The 26,238-nt window shown below is 43.5% G+C and overlaps 1 protein-coding gene and 1 long non-coding RNA gene across 3 annotated transcripts in view; one reads left to right on the plus strand and one right to left on the minus strand.

Annotated features, from left to right (window-relative positions):
* Nucleotides 1-192: 192 nt before the first annotated feature.
* Nucleotides 193-23,493, plus strand: SH3BGRL2 (SH3 domain binding glutamate rich protein like 2). The gene is made up of 4 exons (XM_083497493.1): nt 193-468; nt 13,245-13,430; nt 21,833-21,913; nt 23,057-23,493. Exons 1-4 carry the CDS (start codon nt 424-426, stop codon nt 23,069-23,071), a joined length of 327 nt encoding a protein of 108 aa, XP_083353619.1. The 5' UTR covers nt 193-423; the 3' UTR covers nt 23,072-23,493.
* LOC310704259 overlaps nt 12,547-26,238 on the minus strand; it is a 51,896-nt gene continuing 38,204 nt past the window's right edge. Inside the window, exons 2-5 of one of the 2 annotated variants that reach the window (XR_014524675.1) lie at nt 18,173-18,232; nt 14,917-15,085; nt 13,464-13,578; nt 12,547-12,928 (exon numbers count right to left, since the gene is read on the minus strand). This is a non-coding gene — a long non-coding RNA (uncharacterized lncRNA). The remainder of the gene's footprint in view (nt 12,929-13,463; nt 13,579-14,916; nt 15,086-18,172; nt 18,233-26,238) is intronic. The other variant, XR_014524674.1, reaches the window with a different exon arrangement.

Raw genomic sequence — 26,238 nt, forward strand, 5'->3', positions numbered from 1 at the left:
GCTGGCTTGTCTTGGTTTTAATTGCTAATCTTTTGAGTAATGAAGCGATGACGCAATGACTCAACACAGCTACCTCATAACATTTCACGACTGGGGTGGGGTGGGGAAAGGGCGTTTCCAGGCAGTCACAGGACTCCATTTCCCAGAGATCCCCGCGCACACCTTAACCCCTCCCTGCCGCTCGCTCGCTTTTATCTCCCGAATCCCGCCGCTAGCAGAAGCCACAACCTGCTTATCTGGGCGCGCTCGGGCTGCGCTTCAGCAGGGCTGTGTGTGGGCGCGCGCGCGGCTGCGGCTGAAGCCCGGGCTGGGCAATTGCGCCCGCCTCACCTTTCCCTAGCTAAGCCGCCGGGGCAAGAGAGAGGGGTCGGCTGGCGGTGCGCCTTCGCCCGGGCAAGAGGCGAATGTAGGCAGGGAGAGAAGATGGTGCTCCGAGTGTTCGTCGCTTCCCTCTCGGGCTCCGTGACGGTGAGTGGGGGAGAAGGGGAAAGGGAGGGCGAATGAAGGCAGGCGGGAGCCGCCTTGCGCTGCGCTCCTGAGGGGACTTCCTTGGGGAAAGCCCCGCGGGCGACTGGCGGCTGGTCCCAAGGGGGACGCTGCGTCCCCTCAGCGCCGAACCAGACGCACCAGAACCGCCGCCCTGCAGGTGAACGGAAGGAGGGAGGGGAATCCCCGAGAAAACCGTCTCATCACCCCAGAGGTGGAGCAGTTCCATTGAATGGAGAGCATTTCGGGTTGCCCTATGGACGCTTCTGCGTCGCTCCCCGCGGAGGGACAGCTCTCTGTTTCACCTCTGGCTGGCCGAGAAGAAGGCGCTTGCTTTGGCTCACGCCGAGCTCTAGCGGCCCCTTTGGCACCCAGCCCTGCAGGACCTCCTGACGTGGTACCTGGGTTTCTGATAAACGGGGCTTCTTTCCTTCCTACAAAAATAAGGCCAGGGAGACGAATCCTTCCTCCTTCCAACCCATCAAGCACCTCAAAATCAGCACCAGGGTTGCAAACTTGAATAAAATATTTTGGGGGAGGGCAGGTAAGCCCCGTCCCACGTAATCGATCACATGACTTATACTATTTGAATGGCAATGCCCATCAACTTGTTGAGGGGGGGGCTCAGATATTTTATTTTTTGGTGAGTTGGCAAAGGGACCTCAGCCCTTAGGAGTTCGCTCCTGTGGTCTGAAGCGTTTTTGTCCCCTTTGGTCTCCAGCCCTGGAGGGGCCCCATGTGGTAGTAGTAGTTGTAATATGGCGATCTGGGTTTCTGATTTTGGACTTCTGTTTGTGAAAAGGTCAGGGAGACAGTTGGTTTTAAGTAAAAAGGGGGAAGGATTAAAGCACCTCAAAATCAGCACAGGATGATGAATGCTCTACTTGGGATGGGGAGGGGAGATGCACATAAGCTCTCATGGCTTGGGGGGCTGTTGGATCTGCTCAAATTGCTGCACATCTTGACTGTGGTTCTATTCACACGCATTTGGGCGTAAATTGAAACTTGACACCACAATGCACTACTGGGTAAACATATAATCATCATGTGCAGTAAGGCAAATTTCATTAAGGCATTGTAATAGAAGACGTTAAGAGACAGAAGAGGCAAAAATATTTACGTAACTGAACCAAAAAGTGTGTGCTGAAATATAATTTATACTGACACATGCTGAACTGTTGAACAAAAACTTATTTTCTTTCCCGGTACCGTAAAATATAGACTAGTGTAAGTCAAAGACGTATGGTAAATATTAATGTCTGAGTCACTGCGATCCTAACAACTTATCTCCCGCTGTTAAATTTAATGAATAATATTGACACATGATGAACAAATGTGCTGCTTAACCAGTATTTTTAGGTCACTTAAAAACCTGTCTTTTAACTGGTTAATCAGTTTACATTGAGGTATACTTGTTTTTGCTGGAACTTCAATGGAAGTGTCTTTTGAGTTTGAAATACTGAAGGAAGTGTAGCATGACTTGCAGTGTAATAGGCAAGAGGTGCAGCTTTTAGCTGGAAGGAAAGGCCAAGTTTACTATTCCCACCCCTCATCCATGTTATGGTAACACCCAAGAACGAAGACAGCCTCCTGTAATAGAACAGTGTCACGTGTAACTTACAGATGTCTCAATTTTAAACTTCTTCCCTGCCATAATTGCCCCACTCCAAATCCTATACATGCGTACTTTATAGAATTGTAGACTTTGGAAGGCACTACAAGGGTCATCTAGTCCAACCCCCTGCAATGCAGGGATTTTTTGCTCTCCAAGGGGCTCCCATGACCCTGAGATTAAGAGTCTCATGCTCTACCAGTGTCATTTGCCACTAAGACTTTCTCAGTAAATATGCTTATGAACTACTTAAGCTGAATGAACTGCTGAGCCAAGCTTTCAGCCCTCGTTCATAGTTCCCTAGCCCATGACCCGTGGGAACCTATTCTGCACACCATCTTAAAATAGTCCTAAATGCTCAAGAAATGCTTTCAGGTTTCTGTGTTAGCAGCAAAAAAAATTTAAAGTGTCTTGTGGCACCTTAAAGACTAACTGTATAATTCTAACCATGTTTACCTACTAGTAAGTCCTAATGAATTCAGTGAGACTTAACGTCAGGTAAGAGAATGCAAGGCTGCAATACTAACTCCAGTCAGGAAAATCCAGTCTCTGGTTGGCTGGGCAGCCACAGGGCATGATGGAGCCAATGCTTCATCTACAGCCCCATCACTCATGCTAGCAGAGGTGAAAGGCAGGGTGGGTAAATGGCCTTGCTATCCTGGAGCTGGCACAGCAGTTGGGCTTCAGGGATCCAGCAGATTCCAGGATAGTACAACCACTCCCTGAAATGCCCCATTTTGAAGCTTTCCGCGGACTACAAACAGTGAGGATCTTGCCGGCAGTATTTCTGCTAGCCCATTTGGTGTGCATCTATGCCAGTCAAGTGATTCACCCCAGCCCAGTGCAAAAGAGGTTTGGGTTGAAGCTTTAGTGTCTAAGGTGCTGCAGGACTCATTGTTGGACTTAGGCTCTGGACTGCAATACCTTAAGGACCACCTCTCCCCATATGAACTGACCCAGGCCCTGAGACCATCATCTGAAGCCTTCCTTCATGTGCCTTCTTCACAGAAGGTCCAGAGGATGGCAATATGAGAACGGGTCTTTTCTGCAGTAGCTCTTCATTTGTGGAATGCTCTCCCCAGGGAAGTTTGTCTGGTGCCTTCATTTAGGTGCCAGGCAAAAGTTTTCCTCTATAGCCTGGCCTTTGGCATTTAACTACATATAGCTTTTTAGAAGTGGGTGGGGTAAGATTTTTTTAATGTGTTTCTCTTTCCTTTTGGTTTTAATGTATCTATGTGGGGTTTATTGTTTGCTTGTTTATTTGATTGTAAGTTGTTTTTGGTTGCCCTGAGCAAGAGAGAGCAACTAACAAATTTAATAAATAAGTAAACTTAGCTTGTATATCTTAGTCTGCATTCTTGCAACAGCACCAGTTTGGTATTAGTTTGATAATTTAAAGGTCCTAGGGCCAAGCAAACTATGTCACATTGAAAAATTAAATAAATTGTCACAGTCATGTAGTAGTACTAAAATCAAATCAATATTTCTTCTGGCTTTGTGTTAGTGGTTCAAATGTCCTATATCTTTGCCTTGGTGTAATTGCTGTTTCATATAACCAGAGACAACTGCGTAACCATTTCATCTTGTAATCCATTTATCTATTACGACTGGTAATTCAGATTTCTGTAATTCTGCTAATTCTGGTATCTGAAAAGGTAATCTGATTGTAGTTATTGATCCATATATGTTCTTGAGCAGACTTATTGGAGAGCTTCTCTGTGATGGCAATGAATTGTGCTTCAGTAATGCTGGTACTGAACTTTGCATTCTGTACAAACATATACACACTGCATCTGTAGACCATGCATTTCTGCTGGAAGACTTTTAGCTGTATAATATCTGTGTTCATTTCATTGGCACAATGAAAGTGGAACCTCCTAATACAGCTTAGCATGATGCATATGCAGTGCTCAGTGGCTAAGTACTAATGGCCAATAACAATTATTTATCCACGTCAGGAGCCTGCTGTGTAAACATAGATTCTTTTCGGCACTTGTACAATGTACAGTCATTGAACACTCATAATAGAAGCCTTCCCCCTATTATTACTGTCAGTTATTAGCAGCTAGCTTATATTGTAGTAATGCAACACCAACATCTTTCGGTTTTGTCACATTTTTAAAAGGGTGCAGATGCTTTCTGTGTATGACAGAGGTAGGGAATCTTTTATAGCCCAGTGGACCAGATTGTTATCTCCTCTACCTCCCACAGGCCAAGTTTGACAGGTGGGTAGAGCTGCCTACCTGTCAACCACTTGATGTCACAATTATGTCAAGTGACCTTTTTTTTTGCTGTAGGGCTCTTAAGGAAAACTCCTCAAAATATTCTCTCCCTCTGCACTTAGAAAATGGCTTTACAGGTGCCTACAAACACACTGTCAGCCAAACCCTGGCCTTACCTGCCCCACATTGGGCATCATAACAAGACAGGTGTGGGCAGGTAGGCATGGCTTGGCTGAACTGGCCTCATGGGCCTATTTAGGCCTGCAGACTGGAGGCCTCCCTGTTACGTATGGCGTAAAAGCTATGGTACTGTAAGAGATGGGTTGCTTAGGGCACCCTGGAGTACAAGAAGTGCTAACCTTGTTTTTCCAGCAGAACCTGAGATATGCAGGTGGAACTCCCATGATATATCGCAGTGCAGTTCTGCTGGTGAAGAGGTGCTGACAGGGCTGGCAAAACCAGGGTGGAATCATGGGGGAGGATCACGACTGCACCCCCATTGGCTGCCAGCTTTTTACACCAGGAATTTCTTCCCATTGGCTTCAATGGGAGCGGGAGAAACAAAACAAAATCTTGACATAGTGGCATGACATAGCATAAGATAAGGTGTTGTTCAACACCCAGTTGCATCACACCACCAATTGTATATGAACCCTGCATAGGGAGATAACACATCAGATAAGAAGGTGCAGTGCATCCCGGGGCCATATATCTCTGGCTCCAAGTCACACATACCTAGAGCTCACAAAGGAATGTCCTGGTTTTCAGGGAGGGGAACTATGGAGAAAGGAGCACATTAAATAATAAGGGGGCTTTTCTGTGCACATTGCTAACGCTTCCCCTACTAGAACCCTGATAGGTACTCTGCCACGAGAGGATCGGCCTCCACTCTGTTCCAACAAAGTGAGTTCCCAGGAGAGAGTACCCCACATGGGTAAACAAGGGAAGAGAGGAAACCACTGTTTTAGTGGATAACTGCTGCAGCCATCTACCACTTCCTTTGTCATATGCAAATACTTGGTTTCTCCTCGCAGGCTTTGCTCAAGGGCCAGGCCTTCCACTCCAGCCATTGCCACTGCTGCCCAATTCACCACCACTGATGGTGTTTAATAAAGGCTGTAACAATTCCAGCTGTGTCTCTGTTCCTATGATGGTCAGCAGATAGGGTCCTACCACCCTTCCCATTGTAATGTACCTCAAGTATTAGCATCCAGGGACAGAGGGTTCTTCCCTTGCTTGCTGAAGACCCTGTGCTTGTTGATGGTCCTTGTACAGGATGGTGAGGGGAGCAACCCCAGAAAGTCATTGCCCTTCTGGCACCCTCCCCTCTTCCTTCCAGCAACTTGTGTTACGGTTGTATCTCCAGCTGTCGGACCAGGAGAAGCGGAGGGGTTTGGGTGATCCCAAGGAAGCAATGAGCCCAAGGTGATCCCAAGAGGCACCAGTAATTCTAATGTGAATGAACATGTGTGGCTAGATTGGATGGTGAGGCCTAAGTGAAAGCTGCCATGATGCCCTACAGTCACCACTTGCCAGTCACTTTGGCTATGTCATTGCTGAGGCTCAAGCCTTATTTAATCCCTCCCAACCTCAATTATATTCTAAGGGGAAGAGCAAGGGTGAACTCACTGTCTCCTGGATGCTCTCCTTACACTTCCTTGAGCCCTCTGCCTTATGTGTTGGGGGCTAAACTTTTGCAGTAGGATGCCTGCTGTATTCAAATTGGCTCCTTGTGTGTTTTGAAACCCCAACCAAGCCCAGACTTGCTTTGGCACTTGATTGCTGCTGTTACGTGCCTCTGCTGCTTGTTTGTGTGGCTCTGTCCATTCTTTTGAAACGCATGGGATGCCTTTGCAGGAATTTGTACACAAGGAAGTGCTGTGTGTGAGAGAGAGAGTACTGAAAATTAGCAATCGAATCCATGTTTACTTGTTAGGAAAACCAACAAAAAAATGTATTGTAGCATCTCAATTTATTTTAGTATAAGCCTTCATGCATCTGATGAAATACACTCCAGCACGCACACTTATATGCCATAACCAGTGTGTCAGCCTTTGAGGTGGGATAAGGAACCCAGGACCCTCCAGATGCTGTTGAAGAACAGTTCCCACCAACCCTGAACATGGGGCAGATGGGATTTGGAGACCCACAACATCTGGATGATTGCAGCAAATTCCATGTGTTTGCTTCAAGGCATCCTTCCCCTTACAAAATACCAATGTAGCTACATCTCTGGAACTTGCTACTTGGAAATAGGACCCAATGGATCTTGTATTCACTGAGTGCAAGCCTCACACTCTCAAATAAGTGTGTGTTTAGGATTGCAGCTTAAATTTCTTTTATTATTATTATTATTATTATTATTATTATTTATTAATTGTAGCTAATCTGTTTCTGTGGATTTTTGTATTAGAAAATCAATGGAGCAACAAACTTTTAAGATGGGATGGGCATTGATAACGCTGATGAAATGTTGGACTTGATTTTGTTCAGCAGTGGTTCATCTTTTATTGCATCAAATGCAGAGGTTTCCTCAAAGCCGGCAACAATGAAAAGCTGTTTCTGCACATGAAATGCATCCCCTCTGAGAACCTCTCTTCCACTTCTTCTCCCAACCCCGAAACCACAGAAAATAGGTTTCTCTTATTTCCAAGTGTGCCTCACTAATCATGTGGCGAGTGATTTCATTTCTGGCAGCACTTATTTGGAAGATGAGGGAAAGGAGGGTAACTGAATCTCCTTCTTGGCAATTTGCGCTGTCAGAAATAGCAGTGCCAAGCATCTATCTGGCTTGGAGAGGTACAACCCACTTCACCACACAAGCTTTTTGGGATCAAGTGTGCTGCCTCTGTATCCCCCCCCCCTTATTGCCTTTCCTTGTTGAAAAACAATATCTGAATTTGATCATTTTCTGTGGGTTTGAAAAAGAAAACATTCAGTGCAATGGCAATGTCAGACAATTGGAATGCTTTGTCCTGCTTCTGATGGTGAGACATGAATGCAGTTGGAGAAGGCATCTTCTGCCTAAAAGATGGGCTCATACTGATGTACTCTACTGATCTTGGCATTCCGTTGAAGAGGGTCTCCTACAGAAAGCATCTCAGTTCTGCACTGTACAGGAATTGGGCCTTAAGTGTGGCTCCTACCCTTTGGAACTTCCTCCTGTTATATATCAGACAGGCCCCATCTCTATTGCTCTTTTGGCATCTGTTGAAGACCTTCCTTTTCCATCAAGCCTCTTAAATAGAAATCTTTATCCTAGTTTGCATCTGCTGTACTGGATTTCAATTCTCCCCCACCCCCCATATCGAATCATTTTCAAATGCCAAAACCTCCCGCCCCCATGAAATCGCTTTAAGGTATTTTATGGGGGGGAACCTTTGAGATCCATGCTTTCTAGACACAGGACAAGCAGAAGTGTGGACAAGCCCTTAAATGGAATAAAAAAAAGCATCCCTTCATTTCCATGCTAGTTGAATACACATTTGAAGTTCTAGATTTGTAGGTGCCTGTTCTTTCACTGAATAAAATTAGTTTTGCTGGAGTTATAAGTCCTTGCTCATTACTTCCTTGGAAGTGTGAAGGAAATAAAGCAACCCTTCTTGGGAATGTACGGCTGGAAGTTTTCCATCTTAACTTGTTGACACCTGTCTGGCGACTGCACATTTTTTGTGCCTACTTCTAAACTGCTTAATACGGTATTGACATTTGTTTAGCCGACTCTTGTTATCTATCTGCTGATTTTGCTTTTGGGCTAAGCTGCTGAATAAATTTGCTCCGACGTGCAGAAATGCTAGTCCTGTGTTCCCTACCAGTTGATGAGCTAATTGTCTCTGTTGAAAGGGGGAGTGTAAGCTCTGCTTGTGAACCAGCTGACAAATAACATATTTCAGAGGTTACTGCATTTTGCTTTGTCCATTGGCATTAATGCATTCACGGAGCTGAGCTTTCCCCATTTACATTCAAAATGTGTGTGTATGTGTAGCATTTAGCAAGTGCAAATCTCCCCCCACCCTTCCTATATTAGAAGTTTGGAATGATGCATTTCAGTTTTATTCTTTTGGTCACTTTAAAGGCACTGGAACAAAAGGTGCACTCTGTATATTAATTACTTGTATATGAATGTTAATGTGGATTAACTAGGCACTTGCAGCTGACCTGCAAGTATTTGGCTTGCTAGTTTGACACAGGATATTCAGTCTAGTTTCTCATGGTCCCATTGGCTTTCATGCCTCCTTGATACCTTCTGCCAAAGTTGACCAGTCATCAGAGCTGCTGTGCCTCTCTGTTCCCATCCTGCCAAGAACACAGTTCTGCACAAGAGTTTTCCCTAGCCCATCTTTCCCACTAATCCACCAGATGGGTGGAGTATAAATAAAATTATTATTATTATTATTATTATTATTATTATTATTATTATTATTATTATTTATTATTATTTCCTCGTCTCTTTAGACTCATTTGTCCTGAGGCCCTTTCCTGCCACTGCATGTAAACAGCATATTATTTTCCTCATCTCCCTACTATATGTTCTCTATATTTCATCCCCATGGCCTATCTCTTCCCTTTACTTCAGCTACCCTTCTTCTAGGGTCTCTCAGTCTTCTATGCATCCTGGATTGAGAGTAAAAGGTAAAGGGACCCCTGACCATTAGGTCCAGTCGTGGCCAACTCTGGGGTTGTGGCGCTCATACACCATCAAATTTGAAACAACCAAACGCACTCCTTTCATGGGGTGTATACACACTACCCACATCAGCAGGGAAATGTAGCTTTTTTCACCTCCCTGTGTCTACAAGTAGTGGAGTAGACTTGCATAGCCACCTTTTAAAAAATACGATGATGTGTACACAGCATATGCTTGTAGTTTTTGAAGCAACCCTGAACTCTCTTATGTTCCTAATCCTCTCTTTTACTTGGTCAGCATTGCTGGTTCTTGACTACATCTCTCCTCCTGGTGCTGAGATTGACAATCTGTTCCTAGTAGATAGATGTATATAATATGTGTAACATGATGCACAGTGAAAAACACAATGGCATTGTTGTAAATGCAGTAGTGTATCTCCTGTGAGGTTTTCCTTCCTAGCCAAAGTTTCCTTCGCAGAAGTTGTACTTCTTCACAACAGTCTGTCAATGAACTGCTCCCCTTCCAGCAATTAGAATGTTTGCAAACATCCCAGGCAAAGATTGTAGTTGATAGTTAAAATGATATTAAAAGTGGCTATTATGTGTCACTGTCTCAATAACTCCACAATTCTACAGTTCTATGATTTTATGAAGTAGTGTGGTAACCCACTATTTTAGGAAATACTGGACTACAGGATAACACTTATTAAATATAATTGTGCTAACAAGTGAAAAAAAGGATTGTATGAGTATGTGTATTATTATTGTGTATGCATTTAATTATATATAATTAACTGCAAGCATGTAATACAATATACCCCCCCCACTTGTTAACACAGTTACGGTATATTTAATAAGAGTTGTCTTCTAGTCAAGCAAATCCATGGTCTGTACACCCCCTTTTTTTTTTGCTAAGATTACAGGTTTGAGCATAGAAAAATGTAATTTTCACAAAACAGAATGTTAGGTTAAAGGAATTAATGTTGAGTATAGTCAACATTCTGGATGTCATCTGGTGAACCTGCATTTTTTGAAATTGAGGAAATACACATCTGCTGTATTTTTGAGGAGGACTGATGCACCTGTTATCTTGCAAGCAAAACACAAACTCATACCAGTGATTCTAGATGTGAGCAATATAATGTATATGTATAACATTACAATAACTCCTAGGCTGCATTGTTATGCTCATGGACCAAAATGCAATTTACATCTGAGTAAGCAAATACTGGTATATGTTGCCATTTATTGTAGTGCACTATATTGTGCTTCTATCTTTGCCATTTTTCAGACTGGAGATACGAGTGGAAAACACTCCCCAGATTGTGCTTTATGGATTACTTGCTGTGAATAACCCATCTGTAAATCTCCATTTTCTGTCTTCTGAACAGTCATTAACAATGTATGTGCATACAGACATGTCCTTCATGAATTGCCATTACTAAAAACATTTCCCACTTACAACAGCCAAGAGTCTAAGGAAAGATGTAAAAGGTGCATAACAGGCATTAAGAGAGCCTCAATGCTATATTTTTTAAAGAGGCAAAAGGATTGCACTGTGTTATAAGGACTAGACAGATTGTGCCAGCTTGATTAGAGGGCAGTGCATCAAACAGCGATCTTTGCAAAAATTAACCTCCCACTGCTGGTTTTTTTTTAATGTTTAAAAACTGGAGAGCATATTGCATGATAACATTCTCTCATCTCCCCACGCCCCAAATGTGTGGCACATTAGAAGTTAATTGAACATCTGCCTGGAGAAGCCAGCAGCTCTCCTGTGATGTACATAATGATGCGGTTGCCATGGCAAATAGCCACCGAATCACTGATTTTCGCCTTTCTCAGGCCCCCAGCGGGGCTTCTTAACGGAGTATTGCTCAGATGATCCCAGCATATGTCTCAGCTGAGTCAATGGCCTGCTGGAGAAACGGTTTTTATTGGCTGTTGCCTAATTTCGCTCCATAACATCAACCCTTTCCCTTGAATTCAAGTTTAATTATTTGTAAGGAAACAAGAGAACCTGCCCTTTTCAGTTGAGGTGTCAACAGAGGCAAATTGGTAGCTTCATGTAACCCTAGAAAGCTAGAAAGCGATGACAAGGGCACTTAACCCACCCTGCGCTTTAAGAGTAATCCAGAATAAAATTGCTTTGGAGTGAAGTTTGTGCAACCTATTGCGTCCAGAAATTCTATAGGTTCACAGAATAGTAAGATATTCAGGCATAGCCCATTGGAAACATTCTTCAGTTTCCAGTGAGGGGCTTCAATGCAAATACAAAAATTGGACATCTTCAACCTGTTTTTAAAAGAAAAAAATCTAATTTCAATCAGTTTAGCAATGAAAAAAGGTCTTATATATCAAACATATTGTTGGCATCCATCTGTCTCAAGAGACAATGGAGTGTGCGTCTGGGGGTGAAGTCAAATTGCTGCTTTAGCAGCATGCAACGTTGCATGGGGTGCAAGGTCCTGGGTTGCCCAGATAACAAGACCCCCCTCTTAGCCTTTCTGCTGTGGTCCAAAGGAAGGCAGAGCAATAAGTTTGTCACCAGCTTGGCTGCTGGAGTTGCCGGAAGGAGGCGTACAAGGTGCTATCCAATCATCTTAGCGATTCCACTCTGGATTTGTTTAGTGTTTACTCCTTAGCCTTTTCTCAGGGAGATACTCTTTTTTTATCATAACAATTGTAATCCTCTCAAGTCAGCTTAGAGGTGGCAGGCTTGGGGATTTCTGTCTTTCTCCTCATCACAACCCTGCAAGGTAGTCTAAGCTGAGAGGCAGAGGCTGAAGATCACGCATCATGAATCCATATTCAAATAGCAAAGATGCCTTGTGTTGCTTCCTTCAGTTCGGTAGTGACAGAAGCTGTACTCTTCTCTTTTATCAAAGCATATTAAGGCCCAGGCAAGATGCTAGTTGCGTTATCTGGCATTTAGACAGGATAAGGTGAACAGTTTACTATGCTCTAGTGATTTATTCCCTGAGGGAACCAACAGAAACAAAAAATTAGAAAGCAGGCGCAGCCAGTTACCGTATTTTTCGCCCCGTAGGACGCACCGCCCTATAGGACACACCTATTTTTTTTGGGGGGGGGGAATAAAGAAAAAAAATTATTCCCCCCCCCCAAGGCACGGGGCTGGCGCGGGGGAAGCCCGAGCTTCCCCCGACCCCAGCCCCCAGAAGAGCCTGCTATCCGCAAGCCTAGGGAGCTGCGCCGGTCTCCCCAGGCTTGCGGACAGCTGTGCAAAGCCCGGGCGTGCTGAGGCTTCCTAATGCAGGCTGCGCGGACCCTGGGAGGGCAGGCAGCTCTGCGCGACCGTCCGGAGGCCGGCACGGCTTGGCGCCGGGCTCCGGAGGGTCGCGCAGAGCTGCGCGGACCCCGGGAGCGCAGGCAGCTCTGCGCGACCCTCTGGCTTCGCGCCAGGCTCGGGGGGGTTGCGCAGAGCTTCCCGAAGCCTGGAGAGCGAGAGCCTCTCACTCTCCAGGCTTCAGCGAAAGCCTGTATTCGCCCCATAGGACGCACCCACATTTCCCCTTCATTTTTGGAGGGGAAAAAGTGCGTCCTATAGGGCGAAAAATACGGTAATAAGACACCCATGAGGTTGCAGACAGAGAGTCCCGAGTGCTGACACTATACTGAACTAAATCCCAAATACCATTCGTTCATATCTCGAGTCTAAGTGTGGCTCCATCTTGTCTGCCTCTCTTCACCCCTAGCTACATCAAGTGGAAGTATATGGTGATCTACTCATTGTTCAGATAGGTTAGCTAAGCCGCACTGGCTGGCGCTAATGGGCGCTGTAGTCCAAAGTATTTTCAAGGCATGATGAAGGTGTCTTCAAGGCACCAGGCTGATGGGTTAGTCCTGTTCAGTGCCTCCCTTGTTGTCACATGGCTTAGGCCAGCTTCTCTGAATTTGGATGTAGCAGGGAGACTTTTCTGCTTGTGTCTAAACCTGCCCATTGAGTCAGAGAATAAAAAACCTGTGGGGAAAAACAGAATTTAAAATTGGCGATGGGAATGAAAGGCTGCATTCTTGGGTTCAATAGTTGCACTTAAGAGACCTGCATCGACAAGAACATTTTTTGCCTCCCAGTTCTACCATCATGGGGTTGTGATTGGGGGGGGGGGGGATGCAGGAAATCCATCACACTTAAAAGCCCTGTTGCTAGAAATCAATTGTACTGCATGTCTTCAAAGTAACTTTATCCCACTAACTTGGTTTGCATAGTGTCTTAGCAAACAACTAAGTTGCATCCTGATTTTGTTTTGTTCCCCCTGCCCCCCCCCCAATCTCAGATAAAGAAGAGGCAGCAAGACATTGTACGATTTCTGGAAGGCAACAAGATCAACTTTGAAGAGGTGGATATCACCATGTCGGAGGAGCAAAGGCGATGGATGTATAAAAACATTCCTCAAGACAAGCAGCCTGCACAAGGCAACCCGCTCCCACCCCAGATTTTCAATGATGATCAGTACTGTGGAGTAAGTAACTTTTGAAGCTTCTACCTTTCTCACCTGTGTTAGCTTTGGCCATCCTCATCTTTGTGAACTGCATAAGCACCACTGGTTTTTCCTGACAACTCGAAAATCGAGAGAATGACCATAGTGGTACTTTGTTGTTGTTCCCATCCTGCATTGGTAGATAGCATGGCATTGAGAAATACCCTATGCAGAATGGTCAGGGTTAATGCTCAACTTTTGATCTGTTTTTTGGTATTTCCTACACTAACAATTCTGTATTTGGATCCTAAATGTTTGATCGTCTTTGTCTTGGAGCCATTTGCATGCTGCTTTGGGAAATTTCTAGGGCAGATTATTGACTCATTCCATTATTCAGTATCATCATTAAAAAGTCATTAAAAAGAATATTAAAATTGTTTGTTATTTCTGGTACCAGGGTTGTTTTTCTTCTGTATCCGAAAGGTTTGGGTTACTTTCTAGCCTATTGCTTATTGCAGGCAGAGGCAAACTTGGCCCTCCAGATGTTTTGGGACTACAACTCCCATGATCCCTAGCTAACAGGACCCAGTGGTCAGGGATAATGGGAATTGTAGTCCCAAAACATCTGGAGGGCCCAGTTTGCCTATGCCTGGCACATTGGCGACGTGTTAGTTTTAATTCCTAAGCAAGTTTTTTGGAAGGCTTTTTCATACAAAATTTGTCAGTGAAATTCTACTCAGTATTGATCCAGAGCAGATTCCAATGTATAGTTAGCAGAGTGAAAACTTAAACACTTCACAGGATTCCTAAAAAATAGATCAGAGTCAATTGATATTTCATCCAGCAGAGCTTTACTGCTACTGAAGTCAAGTGAGCATAATGGTCACAAATCCAGTATTCAGGATTGGCACTGTCCATAAAAAATCCAGTTGCAGAAGACTTAACTTAAACTTACATTAAATTATAATAAGTCTAAACCTTAACACTGTATACAGAACACTACACCAGAGGTAAAAGAGATAGAAAGAGAAAGTGAAGCCCAGACTCATTCTGGCCTATTACAGTGGTACCTCAGAAATTGAACGGAATCCGTTCCGGAAGTCTGTTCGACTTCCAAAATGTTCAGAAACCAAGGTGTGGCATCCAATTGGCTGCAGAAAGGTTCCAAAGAACGTTCACAACCAGCACAGTCACTTCCAGGTTTGGGGCGTTCGGGAGCCGAAACGTTTTACTTGCAAGGCATTCGGGATCCAAGGTACGACTGTATTATAGTCAACATGAGCTTAACAGAAAAAGATAAGAGAACCAGTTTAAGCCAGCTGTATTCAGCTTCCCTGAAGAAATAACCCAAACATCACGAACCTTCTGCTTGTTTCTTTCACACAGAGAGGCTTCCAGAACCCTTTTGAATAAAATAGATTAGGAAAGATCTCTACACATCAGATCAATACTTTCTGCACTAAGAAATGCCAACTGGCAAAACTGTGGTCCTGAAGTGGTTTCGTTCTGCAAATGTTTTAACACTTACCTTGTATGAGTATCACATACATGCAACCTCTTTGTTGATAATGACTTCATTATCCCGCTCACAAGGACTTGGCAGTAACTGGGCTATGGGATGTGTATTTGAACTGCAGGGATCTGACCCTGCAGTTCATCCTTAGATGAAAGGATTGTGGACTCAAGGAGATCCAGCACTTAAATAAATGCAGAAAAGTGTACAAATCACTCATTATGACACTCTCTCTCTCTCTCTCTCTCTCTCTCTCTCTCTCTCTGTGTGTGTGTGTGTGTGTGTGTTTTGGGGTGCGGTTGGGGAAGGACAGGATTGTTGAAAAGATCTTAAGGCCTAACCTTCAAAGCACGACCAAAACCATCCGTGTGTGTGTGTGTGTGAGCTGGGATTTTTGTTGTTGTTATTGGGGGTTGGAGCTAATCTTACTAGTGTTTGTGCAAGTAGTTGCTGTGTCCCCATTGGATTATGATTGATCAGCAGAGTTGACCCCAGGCTTGTGGGGCATGCTTAAACACCCACAATCCTTGGACTGAGCCAACATCTGGAAATACCCTTGCACTGATATTTAATGCCAACATAATGGGACAATTCTGTTAATATAGCTGAGTTCCCAGCATCTGCTTTAATCTCTTTCTAGTTGCTTGATTGTGCTGTCTTTGCAATTAAGTGTAATGAGACCTGAGCTCTGAAAATTGATAAATTGAAAACGGGAGCCTCAGTCTTGTGATGGTGGGGTCATGAGTGATCTAAATCTGATTTACAAAGTATTATTGGTGGTTCTGACTGTCCTTGGAAAGCAGCCAAGCTCTGCCCTTTCTTGTTTTATATTCAGTGCAGTTTGTGCTTGACAACCTGTTAACTATTTCTGCAATTATGGGAGCTTTCTTTGCCTTTCTGTATGTTTTCGGATGTTGTGGAGAAGGGTGAAGCAAACCTCTTTGCATATTTTCTCAATTGTTGAGCAAGGACCCTGAAGATGGGTTTTTGCTGAAGATTTTTCTGCAGATATAAGAGTAAAAAGGAACATCCCCTCCCCTGTGTTCATCATTTTGCCTCTTCATTTCTCCCTGTGCATCCTCAGCAGTATCAGTTTTGATGTATCACCTGCTTTTCACCCTAGGGTGCCAGGGAGGGTCACAACAATTTAAAATACAACATTAAAAACAAATTATATAATTACAGTATATGCACGCATGATTAAAAGAGAGAGACATAAAATCATGCTCTGATCCATGCTTTGAACACTGAGCTCAAAGGTGATAGTTTTACCTTTTAAAGCTTGTCACTGTTCTATGTATTTATGCAGTTCCTGCGCACACCCATACACACAAAATCTGCAAGGCATGATTGAGAAATCCTTTTAAAGTGGCTTAATGATCTGTCTCTTCTGGCAGACAGCCATGGTAATTTAGTTACTGCAAAGAGATGCAAAACTATACTTCATTTATCAGGGATGCTTCCTGGGTGACATTTTAAAGACAGCAGGTGTACTCTCAAGTCACCCGCAAATGTGTGTAAATGTCATGTGAAAATGAAAACACTCAGCACAATAAGCTGGGTTTCTCTATTAGGTGAGGACCAGAATTCTGCTCTTGAAAATGCCAAGGAAGGAACTGTTGCTTCAGTAGGGATGCTGTTATACCTGAATGCTCATTCATGGATGTTCCTCTTGTAGTTCTTGCATATAGACCTGTGGCCTGCCAGATAGTGCTGGGCTGCAATACAACTCCCATCATCCTTGGACATGCTGGGTGCAGCTAATGGGAGCTGGAGTCCAGTAACACCTGGAGGACCACAGGTTCCCCCACCACTTATGCTAGGTAAGTCAGTAGGTCCATCTCTCAAATTGCAAAGGGGGACAGAGAAGATGGACAAGGGAACTGAGGCTGAAAGCAGTTTGCTTAAGGCAAACCAATGAGTTCATGGCAGAAGTAAGATTGAAAGCCAGAGAGTTTCTGATTTTTGTAGCTCAGTCTCTCATCCACTTTGCCATATCAGCACAGCTAAATGCTTCCTCAGCTAAATCCTGGGATTTGATGGAATCTCCCCTTTGTGCAATCATTTTAATTAAAAGGAAGCCTTCTTGTTTTGATGCTGTGCAGTGATAACAGGATCTAAGTACAACTTTTCCATCCTGATATTTTGGGATCTTGGCTTCCACATATTAATTTCAGACAAACTTTGTGTATAGCTCAAAACGAAGCTGGACAACACCTGCATGGTTCTGCCTAAAGGTGTTTGGCCCATTCATTATGTGTTGGTGGGATCCCTGTGTGCTGGGGCTTGTAGAATTTGGGTCCATCAAAGACAGCTATCTTACTTGCCAAACCCCACCATCCTACTTATTGGAGTTGTAGGCAGGTAGGGTGGAGAACAGAATGAGGACAGTTCTTAGGACATGAATCTCTTCATAGAATCATAGAGTCAGAAAGAACCACCCCTGCAATGCAGGAATCTTTTGCCCAACATGGGGCAAACCCTTGACACTGGAATAGTCTCATTCTCATCCCCCCTATTTACATAAAAAACAAATCAGGATTTTGCATATTCCCAACAAATACTTACAAAAACCTTTGAGAGTTTTTGTGAATACTCAAAAATAATGCTTGCAAAACACTCGAGTTTCTTCCCAAGGCCGTTGGTGTCAGTTTTTAGAATCAAAACCATTGGGGCATCATTAATTAAAAAGCAAACAAGCACCCTTGCCTGTTGGGGATCCCTTCATCACATTATTTTGTGTGTAATGTGATGCTTGCTTGGATAGAATAAAGAGAAATCAACCTTCCTTACAAAATGGTTTCCTTTCATGTAAGAGATAGTGGTGGTGTGTGCATGTTGGATACTTGTTAAGACCAGCTTTTGTGTAGGAATATCTTATTGGAGGTATTAGAAGTTCACTTAACATTCACTTGAAGGAGGGGCCCTGTTGAGGATATGTTACCCCCGCTGCAAGCCCCCACCCAGCCCCTGGCAACAGTGCTGATGGAATGAAGTGGTTGGAATCTTCCAACAGCAGCATCAAAAATATTTTTCAGTCCATGAGCCATATGCTTTCATGGGCCACCTTCCAGGAGCATGCTAGTGGTGGCCAGAGCAGTGGATGTGGCAATGCCATGAACAAGTCAGAGGTTTCTACACAAACTTGCATATCTCCATCCTGCAGCCAAATAAGTGATGTAAATTATCACAGTCGAGGGACACATTCCAGCCAAGCAAGAAACACTTGCAGGGAGGGCCTGGGGCAAGTTCATTGAAGGGGTTGACTTACCAAGAGTTCTGAGGTTCCACTGCAGCGTTCTGCTGTTGATCCTGTTAACTAGTCAGTTGCCTGAAGAAGATTTTCAACAGTTAAGTGAATGCACTTGATTACTGTATCCCATAAATTGACAGTACAATCCCCAAAGAATAGTATTTAACCATTTGGTAAGCCCTTTGCCTTTTCAAAAGGCATGTGAGCTTTTTCTTCAGGGCAGTTTACAGCAGAATGTCTTGCTTTCCTTTTAGATGTGTGGAACACAAATTGCTTCTTGTTGGCTGGACTCCAGTGAATTTTGCCTCTGTTGCCTTTTGGAATTCAGATGCCAGCCTGAGCCAAAGCTCATCAAACTTAGCCAGAGTTCCCCACCATATACCCCCCTGTTCATATGCTGCGTCTTGCAAGTAAAGTGGCACAGCTGTTTGGTCATTATGTGTGCAGGTTGCATTTCCCTGGCAAATTGTATAACGCTACTGCAGTGAATACTTCTTGAGCTCCCGGGGAGAAGCTAAACACATTCTCAAACTAATTTGCATGCTTTTAATGTAATTAGCAAAATAACTCGCATGCCCTTTCCATTTGTGCTGCAGGTGGTACATCTCATTTGGTGGGCATATTTCACTTAATCTCATTTCCTTCAGGAGATGGTCTGAGAGCACATGATACAGCCACTTTGCAGAAGCTAAGCAGGGCTGGGTCTGGTCAGTGCCTGAATGGGAGACCTAGAAACCTCTTGTACACCCCCTTGAGTTCCATGATGGAAGAAAGGTGGCATAGAAATGTGTGAAAATACATTACACTGGGCAACATTTTTTTACTTTTTGAATGTTGTCTAGATTTCTACAACTGATTTAGGGTATTCTTGCACTGCTGAATCAGGAAATGGCATCCGTTTCTCTCCATCAGGTCAGGTTTACTGTAAACTGAATGGTGGGCATTGATAAAGGTAAGTACACGTAAATTGCATGTTGCTTCACCATTTTTCAAACTTCAGGGCTTGAACTTCCGTTTCTTGGAACTCCTGGAATGCTCAGCGGCAGGGAGGTCTCTCTTCAGAGTCCTACAGTAGTCAGCCATCATGACTGTGTCCCAGCGACCCTGATACCTGGTCTCCATCTCTTTCATGTCCTGATGGAATCTCTCCCCCTGCTCGTCACTCATTGAACCCTGGTTCTCATGAAACCGGTCCATATGTGAAAATAGGTAGTGCATCTTGACGCTCATGTTGCAGCCCAGGTTTCTGAAAGCAGTCAGCATTTTGTTGACAAGTTCTGCGTAGTTTCTGGCCTTATTGTTGCCAAGAAAGTTCTTCACTACCAGAACAAATGCCTTCCACGCTTCCAGTTCCACTTCGTTCATTGACTTTCCTAACTCTGGATCTCTGATGAGCTGACGGATCTGAGGACCGTCAAAGATGCCAGCTTTCAACTTCTCCATGGTCAATCCTGGAAAAGCCTGGCTCAAGTAAGTGAAGCAGTCACCATCCTTGTCCAGAGCCTTGGTGAACTGTTTGATTAAGCTGAGCTTGATGTGCAGCAGTGGGAAGAGTATGCTGTCTCTGTCCACCAGAGGGTCATTGATGACGTTCCTTTCTTTGCAAGGCACCAATTCCTCCCGCACAGGCCAGTCCTTCTTCGTGTAATGCTGAGCACGGTCCCTACCATCCCACATGCACAGAAAACATGGGTACTTGGTGAAGCCAGACTGTTGTCCCAACAAAAAGTTCACCATCTTCAGGTCAACACAAATAAACCACTTATGCTGATCATAACCAATTTTCTCCAGCACATACTTCACTGCTTCATAGTTCTCCTTCAGTGTACTCGAATGAGCCAGGGGTATAGAAGCAAACTGGTTGCCGTTGTGTAGCAGAACACATTTCAGTGATCGCTTGCTGCTGTCAATGAACAGTCTCCAATCTTTGGGTTCGTACTGTGGCACTTCAAGCTTGAGCAGAAGCTGCGCAATATCTGCACAGTATACCAAGTCCTTCTCTTCCGAGAAAAAATGGAGGTACTCTTGATGCCTGTTGCGGAAGAAGCTGATGCGAGTACTGTCAGCTGCACTCCAAAAGTAGAAGCAAGGTGGGAAATGACCTCTGGGACATTTGTAGGTGAGAAGAGTTGGGTGCAGGATTTTCAGATTTTTCTCCAGCATGTACCTCCTTTCTCCACCATCCCACATTCATGTTATCTCAGCAAAAACACAAGTTTGCACCATATAGCTCCATCCTAAAGCAAGGTTGTGGCTGAAGCAAGGTCTGAACAGGGGTTTCTTAAGTAAATGCTGGTGCTCCACCATTAAAGGGTTCCAGATTTTGGAACAGCTTCTCCAGGGTTGTATGCTCAGTCCTTTTACCGCCCAATTTTAGATATGTAGTGAGCTGGTCTTAGGTACAGATAGGGTTTCCTGAAAAAAGAGGATTGATGAGTTGCCGCAGGATGGAATTTTTAGCCCAAGTAGTCTGCACATGATCAGTAGTGAATGACGTGTCTTTTGTTTCTTTAAGCTTTTAACAACAAAGCCCCCATTCAGACCATAAGGCTCTTAGCAGAATGCTAAAGCAATAGGTTGCAAACAGAACTGAAGGGTGCCGTTTAAACACACACAGGGGTTTGTCAAAATATCAACTCCCGAAAGCAGTGCAGAGAGAGCTTTCATTTGTAATCCCACAGAATCTAATTGCTCCTTAAAGCCAGGAAGCCTTTATTGTCAATGAGACAGTGATATTAATTCTTTAAGAAGTCAAGGGGCTTGCTAACTGGCTCTGAATATATTTCTTGATATTTCTGTAGGAAACAAATTAATCAGCTATCCCTTGCCCATTTTGGGGGGGGGCAAGCTATGAGGTAAACCTACTATTGATTTATTGAACTTTTGTTTAGAAACCTGCCTTAGGAACAGGTGGCTCTTAGCTATACATTTTGGTGCCACCTCAAGTTATGTTGCAATCTTGTACAAACTTGCTGGCCTGGGAGTAATCCCCATTTAACTCAATGGGGCCTACTTCCGAGTAGGCGTTCATAGGACTGAACTGTCAGGTTGTTTGCTTTCTTCTTCTTCTTCTTTTTAAAAAAACTATTTAACATTTAGGCAATTTAACCAGAAATTGCAGCCTCTACTTTTTTCATGTGAAACTTGAAACTAAGCCAATAGCTGAGAAAGCTGCAGAACCTGTTTCTGGGAAGTAGGCCTGAACTGTGTGTAGGCTGTGTACTGCGATGCTTTTTGGTGGAATGCCAGAGCTGTTTGCTTCTTACAATGAACATATGTAATTATATTACTGTGAATTATTAATCATTATCTCCGCTTCCACTCAGGGCAGCATGCTCGATGAACCAATGATCTGATTAAGTTCATCTGATAAACAGCTCTTTATGCTCCTTTGAATTGCTTTGATGGTGCCGATCATCAGGTGGAATGTATCCTGGGTTTAACTAAATTTATTCTCTCTGCCTCCCTCCCTCCCTCTCCTTTTTCCATATCAATTACAAAGCAGGAGCGAAAACACACATTCTCAAATGATGGGTAAACTGGAATTATCCTTCCACTACTATTATAAAGTTATTCCTTTATATATCAGTAAGCATTATTATACTGCATCTCTGATACAATATCAGTGGGATGAAGCTCTAAAAATAACTTACCTTTCCCCCCCTCCCTTCTCTCTAGGATTATGACTCATTTTTTGAAGCCAAGGAAAGCAACACCGTCTTTACGTTTCTTGGGTTGAAACCTAATTTGGCATCAAAGGTGAATATTTCATGATATGAGGCTTAATGTGATTCAGCTTGTAGTTTTCAATGTATATTTTCTTTCTGGAATAGACGGCATGTTCTTTGATTTGAAAAATGAATAAAAGGGTATGGGATGTTTTTGGCAACATCATAGCTTGAACCTAAAATAAGCACAATTGGTTATTTTTTCATAATTTATAAACACTTAAAGTCACAATGTACTCAGTTAAATCCAAGTAGTGCAATTGATCTTTAATTCAGCTATTTTTAAATTTCTTTTCAAGTTTAGGGTTTGATACTAATAAAATATCAAAGAAATTGGTCCTCATTGAAACACGTGTATCTCCTACTATGTTGCAAACTTACTGGATTTCCTGGGAATATTGCCAAACCAGGTCGCAGTTTGCTTTGTGTGTGACCTGGAGTCATAGCTGGTTCCTTTGGCGTCCTCTTAGTGAGCAGATAAAGCTTAGAGCCTATTCCTATGAGGCACCTTTCCGGGCTCTCTTAACTTGTTTGGCCCTATTGACCATTAGTGATAAAAAATTGAGATTAGCATAGGGGCAATTGAGGCTCAGCTACACAAACTATGATATTACATATAGCCCTATTCATGCATTTCCTCCTCCACCCATTGTTAATCACATGGAAGAGGAAGCAGAGAGGATGACTGCGATTGCTCTGCTCCTTTTATCCCATTCCCAGTCATTCTCCATTAAATGGTGGGTGACCCTCTACACCACTGCTGGGGAGCTATGGCCATGTACTACAATCCCCTTCATCCTGTTCCTTGGCCATGCATGCTGGGGCTGATGGGAGTTGTAGTTCAGCGACATCTGGAGGGCCAAAGCACAAGCTTGTTCTTCTCATGTAGGCTTCCCATGTGCTTTTGAAGGGTTCTAAAATGCACAGGGAGTCTGCATGAGCAGAGCAGGTGTTTCTCATTTTCTGTTTTCAACTCCTGCTGATAAAGTTTTTGTTTAAAATGCCTATTTGTCATGTCATTGCTGCAATTGTTTTTTTTAAAATGTGTATTTTGATGCTTTATTATTTTAATGTTGTGTGTGGTTCGTCACTTTTGAGTAATTTTTATAAGGTAAAATAAGTGTTTGGAAAAAATAACTATATAATTGTTGGTTTGTTTTTTAAAAAAAAACAGGAGTCGGAGCCTTAGAACAAGTTCCTTGAGGATTCAGCAAGCACATTGTCTGGGTGAATGAAATTCTTGATGTCCAGCACACAACAGCTTCCGTAGTGGATCACTGTGATGCACACCAATATGCACCATTAATATTTTGTTTGACACTGAAAAGATGAAATAAGACAGTGGCTACAAAAATGGGGTATATGGTGATGGTAAAATGGTAATGATGGGGGGGTGTCCTTCCTTTTTCCCTTTTCTTTTTGCAAACATATCTGTGGTGGATGCTGGGTACCATTGACCCTAACAGCATCTGATGCCACATTTGAGACATTACTTCCATTCTGAAAGTGACAGGTGGGTGTGTTGAATCTGATTGTACAGTGAGCATTGTCAGAGTTTCAGATGTTTACTGCATTCTGAGCTGAGAGTTACAGTGGTGCCCCGCAAGACGAATGCCTCGCAAGACGAAAAACTCACTAGATGAAAGGGTTTTCCGTTTTTTGAGTCGCTTCGCAAGACGAAACGTCTTGCGAGTTTGTTTCCTTTTTCTTTAAGCCGCTAAGCCGTTAATAGCCGCTAAGCCGCTAATAGCCATGCTTCGCAAGACGAAAAAAACGCAAGACGAAGAGACTCGCGGAATGGATTAATTTTGTCTTGCGAGGCACCACTGTAATGGCAGGTGTAACCTGCTGTTCTTGAACACAGTTAAATGCTAAAGTCAGCAGCGTTGAGCTGCAAAGACACCACTCCAGAATATGTGCTAGTTGTGCTATCTGTGCTGAAATGTGCTTATTGTGGTAGATGTGGCCTGGTATTCTCTTTCTACTTGGAGGGGGCAGCGAATCAAATCTCACATTTCCCCTGGTTGGTATTCAGCAGCCAGTTCTTAAAACAACAGCCATCTTGCATGTACTTCATAGCTTGCTTTGAGTTGCAACTTGATGGAAAAGAATTAGCTGGCAAGTAGATTCTAAAATGAGAAGCTGACAAAATGGACCTTACCTCTTGATGAGAACACCAGGCATGTCTGCCATTTTGAGCTACATTAGAAGAGAAGAAGAAGAAGAGTTTGGATTTGATATCCCGCCTTTCACTCCCCTTCAGGAGTCTCAAAGCGGCTAACATTCTCCTTTCCCTTCCTCCCCCACAACAAACACTCTGTGAGGTGAGTGGGGCTGAGAGACTTCACAGAAGTGTGACTGGCCCAAGGTCACCCAGCAGCTGCATGTGGAGGAGCGGGGAAGCGAACCCGGTTTCCCAGATTACGTGACTACCGCTCTTAACCACTACACCACACTGGCTCTCATTACATGCATTTGCCAAAAAAAGTTTTGTATGAATTATAGATTTCCCCCCACCTTACAAGCATTGATATTACTTAAAAACCCTATTGCTGTCAGTGAGATTAATTGTAGAACAAAGGTTAAAATCTGTAGTGTGCCATGTAATACAGCATAATCGGAGCCTGCAAAAGCATACAAGCCAGAACCTTAAGTAGATTAATAGTTCTATTGCCTTAAAAGTGGAAGGGTATTGGGGGGAGGGTTTCCTAAAGAAAGAAGCATTATATTTTTGCCTGTAAAATGTATTACTTTACATAATAGTGCTGAGTTGGACTGGTGTGTTTAGCATCTTCCAGTTCAGAGTCCCAAATAGCTATACTTGGCAGTACGGATAGCCTATTCTGTGAATCTGTGAGGCATCTAAATGAAAAGTGTGGGACCAAACAATAGCAGCACAATCCTATGCATGTCTACTCAGAAGTGAGTTAAATAGGTGCATAGCATGGCAGCCTAGCTGGGTTTTAAAAGACCACTTATCAATTGAATATTTATTGTTTGAAGTGCAAGCACCCCCTGGAAAATATAGATGCTCTGATTTAAAGCTGGCATGAGGTGCACATAAGCCTGTCCCAGATCCAAGACAAAGTTCACAGTCAAGAGAAAGTTAATGATCTTACCAGTGGAAGAAGCTGCTTGTCTCTTGCTTGACTCTCGTTCATTTTAATGGGCGTTTGAGCATGACGAAAGCCCTCTTCAGGCATTCAGATTAAGTGTAAACATGTGACGGAGGGCTGCAACGATGAACCCACCCTACCCAGTCACTGTTACCATTTGGAGAGTGAACGTATGAAACAGGGAGCTTCCTGTTGGTTCCATGTGCCACAGCCTTGACTTTCTAGCTTTCTGAAATGTGTAAAAAGCTCCCCAAAGTACCGGAGAGTCCCCGTTCCATCTGTTTCTCCCTCTCCAACACACAGGGAGCTATGCGAACAGGATCAGAGCTAGGGCACTCATCCCTGCAGTCTGCCTCACCTGTTTACACAGGATACGAAGACCTGAATACGGCTTTACTAGCTTTGGACTGGGGATAAAGGACTTCACATATTTCTTGTGGGAGCGAATATGTCACTTATAACCCCCATTTGCTAGGGTTTCCTTTTTAATTTTGATCAGGGCATGTTCCTTCGTGTGCATATTGGATCCTCTGTATCAGGGCAATAGCATAGTTCAGGTGTTGGTCCTAAAAGTACTAAAGGAAAAGGAAAAGAGGAAAGTGCTATGGAATCTTTAATGATAAAATCACAGATGATTATAAAGCAGGCATAGGCAAACTCGGCCCTCCAGCTGTTTTGGGACTACAACTCCCATCATCCCTAGCTAATGGGACCAGGGATGATGGGAGTTGTAGTCCCAAAACATCTGGAGGGCTGAGTTTGGGGATGCTTGTTATAAAGTATTGTATATGAGCCCTATTTTGTTACGCATAGCTCAGGGAAGTTTTGAAAGCAGTTTTGTTGTTGTTGGGGGCAGAACAAGTCTGCTCTTCTGGGACGTGTGGGGATGGCAGCTTAAAAATCCACTGTGCTCTATCCATTCCACCAGGAGCATGCAAGTCCTTGAGCAGCTCTTTGGAGTCTAGTTAATTTTAATTATAATGGTGTTTGCAATAAGCAGAAGGCACATTATTTAAGATGCCTTAATGGGTTTTATGTGGGGTGTGTGGGTGGGGGGAGTGTATTCTTAGAATGCAAGAATAGTTCAAAAGGTGCCCTGTTTTCATGCCTTTATCAGCTCTATAAATTCACTGGTTAATGCTATTTGATTTTTAATTCAGAGTTTGGCTTTCATTTTTATATTAAAATTTTGTAAGGTGCTTGAGTTCTTTCTGTTTTATTTTCATTATATTGCAGCCTT

The sequence above is a fragment of the Podarcis liolepis genome (genome assembly GCF_965112155.1).
Source record: "Podarcis liolepis genome assembly, chromosome: 3".
Taxonomy (NCBI): domain Eukaryota; kingdom Metazoa; phylum Chordata; class Lepidosauria; order Squamata; family Lacertidae; genus Podarcis; species Podarcis liolepis.

Bases quoted from the DNA above. Each gene is read 5' to 3' on its own strand.
- SH3BGRL2 (XM_083497493.1), top strand. From the start codon at position 424: ATGGTGCTCCGAGTGTTCGTCGCTTCCCTCTCGGGCTCCGTGACG. The intron at 469-13,244 runs GTGAGTGGGGGA...CCCCAATCTCAG, and splicing joins CCCTCTCGGGCTCCGTGACG to ATAAAGAAGAGGCAGCAAGA. The intron at 13,431-21,832 runs GTAAGTAACTTT...CCTTCTCTCTAG, and splicing joins ATGATGATCAGTACTGTGGA to GATTATGACTCATTTTTTGA.